The sequence below is a fragment of the Opisthorchis viverrini genome (assembly GCF_000715545.1).
Source record: "Opisthorchis viverrini unplaced genomic scaffold opera_v5_38, whole genome shotgun sequence".
Lineage (NCBI taxonomy): Eukaryota > Metazoa > Platyhelminthes > Trematoda > Opisthorchiida > Opisthorchiidae > Opisthorchis > Opisthorchis viverrini.
In genome coordinates this window covers 2102540-2112127 of record NW_008751695.1, presented here as the reverse complement: position 1 = coordinate 2112127, position 9588 = coordinate 2102540, and the positions used below count along the sequence as shown (strand labels likewise).

The window sequence follows — 9588 nt, the reverse complement described above, 5'->3', positions numbered from 1 at the left end:
CGTCATAGAAACTGTCCTTGGCAGATTCAGAGCTACAGACAGTTGGGACGTAAGCAGAAACTGTAGCATGTGACTGCGTGGAGGTCGGACCTTGAAAAAAGAAACATGTCATTCGATTAAGGTTCCTTCTCGTCATTCATGTCAACGACGTTCAGCATTGGTTATCTGTGGAACTACATATCAAGTATGTAGTATATGCAAGTAGTGGAAGGTACCCGAAAAGCGGTAGTTACCAGTGGTCTTGATTTACCAAAAACAGAGAACGGAAACCATGAGGATATCATTCTGATTTTGATTGCCTCATTCTATAAAAATAGTTTTTAAAAAATTAATTATGGTTCAGCTGTGACGCCCTTTTGGGGCATAAGTGTCATACCACCTACAGAAAGCACGAAGGCCGAGATACAGCCAATTTGCCGAAGCCTAAACAAGAGCAACTGAGATACCGAGGTTGGGTTCGAACCACGATCTTTCCGGCCAGTAGGTTCTCGCTTTACCACTTCAGCCATATGGAGCAGGATAATAATGGTTCTGCTGGAGCATCCTTTCGATGCCCAGCTACCATTCCACCCGAAGGGGCATGAGGACCGATACGCTATCAGGTTGTTTAAGTCTAGACACCAGCAGTCGAGATGCAGAGGTCGGGTTCGAACGACGGGCTTTCCGGTCAGTAAGTTCACGCCATCGAGTTCAGGCTATCTCGAGCTGTATGAAGATTCAGCACCTTTCAAAAACAGCAAAGTCGTGCGAATCAGGCGAAATTCCGTCCAGATTAGGGGCTTATCAACTACCCCCTCATCCTTCAATAACCCATCAAATATCCCCATACTCACGGATGACAGCGGTCTTTTCTTTCTTCACGTGAGATTAACGTTCATCTTATCTGTTTTTGGTGCTGCTCAACAAATTACGGCATTCTTGAAACGTTCGCTTCGCACTCACAAGGACGCCATTTGTAACTCACCATTCAACAGTACGATTGCCCCCGACGTATAGTTATTTCCTCTCACTTTCCGCTACATTCGTGAATGAAATCATGGCAGCTTGAACCACTTTGTAGCCCATAGGTGGTTTACCGCTGTTACATATTTATTTGTTGAAGTGTATACGGCAAGCAGTTTCGACTTTATGTCCTGGATATTTTCCACTGCCAATTTTTTTTATAGTAGTACCGTGCACCCATATTTGTGACATTCCACCTTTCATTCAATCGCTATTCCGATCCTTTTTTCTTCAGCTTGTCTGCCCATTTAAATATATGAACATTCATTGAAGTCCCAGTACTGGCATCCTATGGAGGTAAGTCATAACCATTCACTGGCTTTATTCTTTCACCCACTTCAGTCCTTTTTCTGCAATTTTTTTTATAGTAGTACCGTGCACCCATATTTGTGACATTCCACCTTTCATTCAATCGCTATTCCGATCCTTTTTTCTTCAGCTTGTCTGCCCATTTAAATATATGAACATTCATTGAAGTCCCAGTACTGGCATCCTATGGAGGTAAGTCATAACCATTCACTGGCTTTATTCTTTCACCCACTTCAGTCAGATATTCCCGCCGTCGAGAGTGCTAATGTCTGGGGCTTGGTCAACTTAAAAAAGGGCCAGAAAAGAAGGCAACAGAAGATCCTTACAGAAATCAAGAAGTCTGCCAAACCCATTGAGCCAATCAATGAAGTCGAGGACGAAAGAAAAGCCAGGCGGATCGCTTTTCGCAGTGTTAAGAGAGAGTTAACTCTCTGGAAGGGTCCTGTGCACAAGAACAGGCTAGCCGATCAGCTGATCTTTCCGTTAAATGATACGGCTCTAACGATCGCTGGGTCTGAAGAGGCCCAGAAGTTGCGACAATGTCTGCTTGTTGCGGAGTCCAAAAAACGTGCAGACACTCTGCAGGGAAAGCTATACTCTTCTCTCTATGGTGATACTCCCAGTGTGTAAGTTATGTTTGTTTGTAATCCTCAGTTTTAAAGCTCCTTTAAGGAGGATTACGCTGATCAAACGAGTCGTGTAATCCGAAAAAAGCTATTGGAGCAGATAGCGATGCGTCAGAAGGAGCGTTTCCTGACAGCAAGAGCGGCGGCAAAAAACAAACGACAAAACAAAATAAAAAGCAAAAATTTTCATCGTCACCAAAAGGCTCGATTACTCAAGGAATACGAGAAAGAAATGGAGAAGTTGCGCGATACGGATCCGCGAAAGTTCGCTGAACGTATCTTAGAGGCTGAGAAAAAGCGTGCTCAAGAACGTGCCAGTCTACGTCATCGTGGTGGCAGCAAATTCGCACGATTGCAGAAACTGCGTGCTAAATATGACACAGAGGTAAGGCTGTTTTCGCTTACGTCTACAACGTTTATAATTCGAACAGGCAAGAGATGCTGTTGCAGAAATGTATGAACGTTCGAAAGAGCTCACAAAACGCACGGAGCAGAATGATTCCTCCGAAAGTGAGGTCTCTGATATTGACTGCAGTTCCGAGTCTGAGATGGACTCGGACGAAAGTGAATTCAATGCGTCAGGTTCCACAGAGGATGAGGCTGGGGACACTCTGTCTTCCAAACTATGGTGGCGTCAGGTGAGTCCCTCTGGTCTTCCAACGAGCAGTTTTTCCCCTTAAATGCCAATCGTATCACAGTCTAGCCCGGTGTTGTTCTTGTCTAAAACTTGATATTTTCTCTTTTACCCTCACACTTCCTAACCATCTCTGTCCAAGCCACGATAAGAATTGTACTGCACGATGTTGTGAATGGGTACTTTTCTGATTCTTCGTACCCGGTTCTGATGTTTTGCCGTCGTAAACGCTGCTGTTTAACAGGCGTTAACACCACCGGAACTCTCTGTTGTAGATCAGGTGCCAGTTTGTCTACTACCACATTAGCACACCGAGATACTACTATTTGGATATATCACCACCTCAACTGGGCATACTCTAATGCAAGGATGACGGGCTTCCTGGAAACATCGAGTAACATCTGCGCGCTCAGGTGTTGTCAGTCCAAAAAGAAAACACTTAAGCGGTTGAAGGCTGGTATTGTGGTTCGTACTGCGAGTAAAGATGGTGCGTCCTGCGAGTAACGATACCTCTATCACCAGCTGTAGATGATGCACAGCTATTCTGAAGGATTCGGTTTTAGTGGAGTCACAGGACACAGAGTACACAATCATGGTGACTGAGTGGCACAGAAAGGAAGTTGGGCATGAACCACCGCATATGCGCAGTGGTCAAGAGCCGTAAAGCCAAACAAGCAGAACAAATGCAGTTCAAGATCACCCGAACCGGCAAAGTTGGCTTTACCGTGCAATTAAACTGAGTCCTAGCTGAATCTCTGGTTTACTATATTCTTAATTTCTAGGTGATGGTACTCACCCAGATGCGTGCAATTTGATCCCAACTAGATCATATGGTTGTGGAAGCTCGGAGATTGCACCTATCTGATGAACCTTAGGGAGAAACCGGTTGTGGGCTGATCAGGAGTTTTCGAGAACTTTAGGAGTAACATGTCCCGTTGCTATTCCTCGTTTTCCTGTATTTCAATGCCCTACTTCGGTCTAATGATGGTGCTAAGGCTTCAGAATGCTTTCTTTTTAAAATAAGTATTTCCACATATGATTCGTGATGTTAAGAAGCTGTGTAAACTTCCGCAACCCAAAACACATATCTTTTTTCGAGGCCCCACTCTTGACATTTAGACCTCATGTAGGATCGATGCAGCTCATAGTTTTATTCCCGTGTATCGTTTGATGCTACCTTTCGTAATTCAGGTTCCGGAAAATGAGAAATCGAAGCCCGTTAAGCAGCACCGTCCCACAGTCTTGTCGACGCTTGCTGCAGACGCTGTTCTGGACCAATCTACAAGGTCTACTATTACCACCGGAGCAAATCCAGAAGTTCAATCTGCAGACACAGAAGCGGACGTTTTCGACCCAGATTCGGACATGTTCTTCCGTGCGCTTGAAGAAACCTGCGCAACAGACCCCAGCCTTCAGCAACAGTTCCAGGAAGAGAAAGAGAAAGCTATAGACGAAGAAACCCCCAAAGATATCGATACGTTTCTGCCAGGTTGGAACGCATGGACTGGTCCTGGGTTAGAAGCTCAAGACGAAGTTCGTCGTAAGAAAAGGATAATTCCGGCACCAAAAGTCAAACGTCAGGATACAGACTTACCTCATGTGTTGATCAGACGGCGTGTGAATAACGAATTTAGACAACATCTTGTAAGTCCGCTCCATTCCGTTCCTTTGCCATAGCATTCGGTGTACAATTAGCTAGCCTATTTGCCAAACTGCTTCCCGTCCACCTGAACCATGCGTATTAAATGAGCTTTTTTCAGTGAGGCGAAGGTCGCATGCTTCATTAGTTTGGGCGTGTACTGCTCAAGTGTCATGATCCTGTGACTAATCCAAGTTTTACATCGTTATCCGTTTCCACGCTGTTTAGTAACCTTTGAACGAGTTTGTTTATTTGGTTTGCGTCGGTGAACGAGGCAGTTTTTGCTCTGGACAGTCCTTTTTACAGAGGAAGACTGCTTTGGAATGCAACGCTTTTCGTTTTCGTCCAAAATTTTTGAAATCAAAGATTTTAAGGGACTGGCTGGTGGGATAACCAGATAGTCACTGTGCCTTGAGTCAAAACTGAAGGAGGTCACAGCCCTTGCTGAATCGAGTACATGCTGGTTTTGTAGTTTCAGATAGAAACCTTAAAAATGAACTTCCAAGGGGGCTATCCCACAGTGAGTTCCACAATAGGCGATTTCTGTCAGCTTTCTATACGCCTTCCTGTCGATAGAGGTTCTCATAATTCATGACTCCTACCTACTGGGTGACTTTGTCAACCACTCACAGGTCATGAGCTGACTGACCATTCGATCCCATACACTACCTTTACCCTCTTTGTTAACGCGAAGTGATTATTATAATGTGCACCAGAAGCATCATGAGCGTTGGAGTGCACGAACGAGCACCCATCATAATTGGATCGAAAGATAGACAGGAAGAGCTACCTCAATCTTAGCACTGTGCTTTTTCGGTTAGTCACCCACCTATCCACCATAAATACTTGTTTGTTAGGGATTCTCTTTTAGGTCGTATCACACCCGGGAAATAGTCTATTATGAACATTGAAGTCTAATTCTAGATCAGCTTCTCGTTGACGTGACAAAAAACGGAACCCATTTTAACTGTTAATGTACCTGTTGGCATGAGGCAGCCTATTGTTCAGTTTTAGCATCCTTTCGATGCCTAACTGCCTTGCCACCCGAAGGAGACACGAGGGCTTGGATACTGTCAGGTTGCCCAAGCCTAGACAGGGGAAGTCGAGAGGCAGAGGTTGGGTTCCAGTCACGGACCTTCCCATTAGTAAATCCGCACTCTAACCACTGAGCCATCTCGTCCCCAGGCAAGCTTACCATCAAAGTTACTAGCGTGAAGTGTGGTCTTTGCTTCTTGGCGCCCAAGTTAAGTCTAAAGGAAAGCCTAAAGGAAAGCCCGCGTACAATGATAAGAATTGATGTCATTCACATTTGTTGCACCACCTGATACATTGATATGGGAAGAGTTTTAATTCCCTTTGAAGTTCCTTTTCGTTCCCTTTCGTTCTCGGCACGCTTTTTTGTCTGAACTCGGAGTAGGTTCATTTCTGCTTAGCTTGTCGGAGACAAGTTCCGGATAAGTGACATCCGTGTACGGTAGTGAAGCATCGGTGTGAACACTGATGTCACGTTGTCGATGATGATGATGACATCTGTAAAAACCATGTAATCTAAAGTCAGAATGCTATCCAGGATGATCCTTGGTTTTCAGGACTTTTCGGCCCCGAAGTACTGTGGTTGTGGCCTGCATTAGAACATCAGTAACTGCTACCTACTTATAACGCTTGGTAGTAATCGGGCTGAAACCCCTAAATCGTGTCAACAACTCGGATCGGTGCGTCTTAACTACGAATAGTCTCCATTTTTGCCTCCGATACTACCTATCCATGTTTACTTTCTCAGTCTGGAAGATCTGACAAAGTAAGAGTTGATGAAAATAGTTGTATACCTGATGATTATATGATGGCCGGGCCAGCCACAACACGCATTCAATGCTGTATTGCAGTATTCTCCTCTTCCCTCAAGATAAACTTCCACGTGAAGCAAACGGTTTCAGTTAATCCGTTATTGTTTGTTGTAGGGCGATTTCTCGCGGATTTGCTGACCGATTACGAGTTATCAGGGGGTATGCTCATCCTAGAGGCACTGCTGCAAACAGTGAGCACTCATCTGTGACTTGGCAGTCTGTATGAACGGGTTAATCGGTAAATCCTCAAGTCATTATGTATGTTTAGACGGTGACAATGTATGTGTTATGCCTGATGAAGGTAATCAAACTGAATTTCATCATCGTTAAGGCCCACTAAGCGACTTGTCAACATAGTCATGTTACTAATCGATATGCTGTTAGCACGCCTTGGACCAGAGAAGTTAGTACTAAATGACTGTGACTGAGATTTTATTGTCGGTATGTATGACGCCGTACCGTATCGCTGCTTGCGTCTCTGCTAATGCTTGTGACGGTTTATATGGAGGAATGGAGTGACCTCTGGTGAGGATGCCACGATAGTGTACATGATTGGCTGAACTGTAAGTTCTGCCTTGGGCTGTTTAAACACGAGCATGGTATCACGCGTTTGTTCGTTGACTTCTGTAGGTTAACCAGACAAGGTGGTGTACAATTAGCTAGCCTATTTGCCAAACTGCTTCCCGTCCACCTGAACCATGCGTATTAAATGAGCTTTTTTCAGTGAGGCGAAGGTCGCATGCTTCATTAGTTTGGGCGTGTACTGCTCAAGTGTCATGATCCTGTGGCTAATCCAAGTTTAAACACGAGCATGGTATCTCGCGTTTGTTTGTTGACTTCTGTAGGTTAACCAGACAAGGTGAACGTGTATTATCATGATCACATCATATTGATGGTTGACAGGTTGTTAGCACGATCCAATCGGGGTGATCTTACGGACTATTGCGACTGTCGTTGCGAGGAAAAATACTGGGCATATCTGATCCATCGTGTGTGCAGCATTTTCACATTTTGAACTTAGTAAGAAACAAGTGGCCAACTCTTGCTTGCGGCTAGCTAACCACAGAAGCTTTGACGTCCAACGAAAGCATCGCACCAATACAGTTTTGTTATCGCTAACTCCTCAGCGGTGTTGCTTTGCGTAACTTGGAACCATGGAGGCTGGAATACCGCGAAATGCAAATAGGGTTTCACTTAAAATAGTGATAGTGGAAGGTGATTATTTAAGATACGCATAAAGCTAGTTTGTTTCCCGCTGTTTGATATCAAAGATTCGTTGCGTTTGGACCTAGACGGTTGTGTGTTTTGCGGCCAGTCTCTCTTTAACCGATCTATGGGCAGCAGTATCATTGGTTCCCCTTTCAAGATTGACGCCAATCTTCTCACCATCAGGAGAAGACCCCTGTCGTGAAAGTAAAATAACCATTTCTGTGATCTCCGTCGCTCAGAAGGACGCAAAATCACACAACTTGAATGAACTAACACTCCTTCATTTATTCAGCAATGCTGGTTGCTGTAGATTGTGCTTGGTCTCTATTCGACGGATTGCCGCAGTCAATGGCTATATTTTAATTTGATGACAGCTTTTGAGACAAGTCAGAAGACAATCATATCCGTCATTTTCGGGCCTTCCAACTTATTTTTTTGGAAAGCTGAAGGGAAAAAAGAATGGGGTGCGGTATGTATAAAACATCCGAATTAATGTATCAGTCGGAACTGCGTGTCAAAGCACGACAAATAAGATTTCATTCGGTCGACCAAGATAACTGATACCTTTTCCATCGGACATAATTGACATCCACCTTGCATTATTCCTTTTCTAGGTGAAGTCCATCCCATTTCCGTACAATACACCGGAACAATTTGAATCAGTTATCGCGCAGCCTATCTCCCGAGAGTGGGTCACAGAGTGCACACATCGTGAATTCACACGTCCCAAAATCACCGTCCAGGCTGGACGGATTATTCGACCGATCACTAAATCAGCTGCTGTGTTACGCGACAAGGATGTGGAGCGACTGACCAAACGGACGAAAAATGTATGATTCATCTTAAGCAATATATTGTACAGTAATCGTTTTTTTTACCATTGGCTCAGCAGCTGCTGTTTACCTCTCATTTCACCTGACTGTTACACCGAATGAACAGTACGTACGACCTACTTTGTCCCCAAAAGTAGTCATTCAAAATTTCTTTGGATTCTGGCGCACATGCGCACCGAGGCTCATGTGTTATTTGCTGTGGGAAACCTGATTGATAGCTCCGCGGTTTGACGTTTTCCACGATTCGTACGCGTGGAAGACGAGTTTGTTGTGTTTTGTATTACTTTGAAGCAGTGCGTCTTCTAGATGGTGGTATATTGTCTACTCGAAGCTGGTGTCGGTGAAGTTAATCTCTGTTACCTGCTTCGAATTCATGTCTCTGAAACATTGGTTCCATCCACCACAAATGTACCCGGTGTGCAAAATTTGGTGGATTGTTCAATTCCTTGGACTACGAGAAATAAACCAAGTTAGTATAGTCGATGTGACCCACTGGGATGTATTAATTGCTTCAATTCTCCCACTGACAGTAACGCGAGTACACTGCTACTTTTTCCCAAAAGAACATTGGCATTTCAGATTTATATCGCGGTAGTAATCACAACACTCGTATCTGTCGCCTTCGGGCTTGCGGGTCTCTTCTGGGAGTAGTAGACAAACGTGAAAAATTAATAAGTCTTGGAGAGGTGATTTTTAGGTAGCGTTCTACTGTAGGATACCCAACGAACAAAACACCTTCCGAAACACAACCCACAATATCAAACACCTTCGAATCAATATAAAGTTTATGGTTTTTGCTGTCAATTTAGCGGAAGTTGGTCATGGTATCTTACATAGAACCGTTAGAGATCGTGGTAGTGGCGGGAGGTATAGCGAACTTACGCACGTACATCAACCAGACAGACGAATTTAATAGCATGAAGTGAATACAGCTACCTTACTATCGATTACAGACTCCGTCAGTATTGTATGTGAATCCAGTTTGAACGAAAACTACAGGAGAGTCGTTCTGTTTTCGTCAGAGCGGTCCACTGAAGGGAAGAATTGGGTGCATTATTCTATTTAGATGGATGGGATTCGTCGCTCGGCACGTTAGCGGAAAAAGCTGAGTTAGGTTGGAGATTCAATTGGTCCAAATTGCAGTCCTGATCCGGTGCCCGTTGTGCATGCGTTCGTACAGGTTATTGGCCGCGTAAATTTGAGATGAATACGACCTTGACACGTTCAAGTTGGTGAGAAATGCGTTTTCCCCTGCCCCTGCAGTCATAACCGCTAGTGCCATCTACTCAAACTCGGCTGGTGTAAACGAGAAATTCCGACCGGCTTCAACCGATTTTCTTGGTTGTAAAATCCTTCGATCAGATGTTAGCCCAGGCTTTAGCTGATCCGATATTCGGGCTGTCGAATGATTTTGTTTGTGAGCAATACTATCTATAGACTGGTGCTAGCTGATATCGCTTTTCAATATGGATACCTAGGTACTGCGGTGCGC

General features: G+C 44.4%; 1 protein-coding gene across 1 annotated transcript; it reads left to right on the top strand.

The window, feature by feature from the left end:
* Nucleotides 1-1473: 1473 nt before the first annotated feature.
* On the top strand, nt 1474-8358 carry T265_02946 (hypothetical protein; the record flags this gene model as incomplete). The annotated part of the gene is made up of 6 exons (XM_009167310.1): nt 1474-1503; nt 1549-1937; nt 1974-2322; nt 2369-2575; nt 3763-4215; nt 7878-8358. The coding sequence occupies 6 exons, from the start codon at nt 1498-1500 to the stop codon at nt 8097-8099; spliced, it is 1626 nt and encodes a 541-aa protein (XP_009165574.1).
* Nucleotides 8359-9588: the final 1230 nt, after the last annotated feature.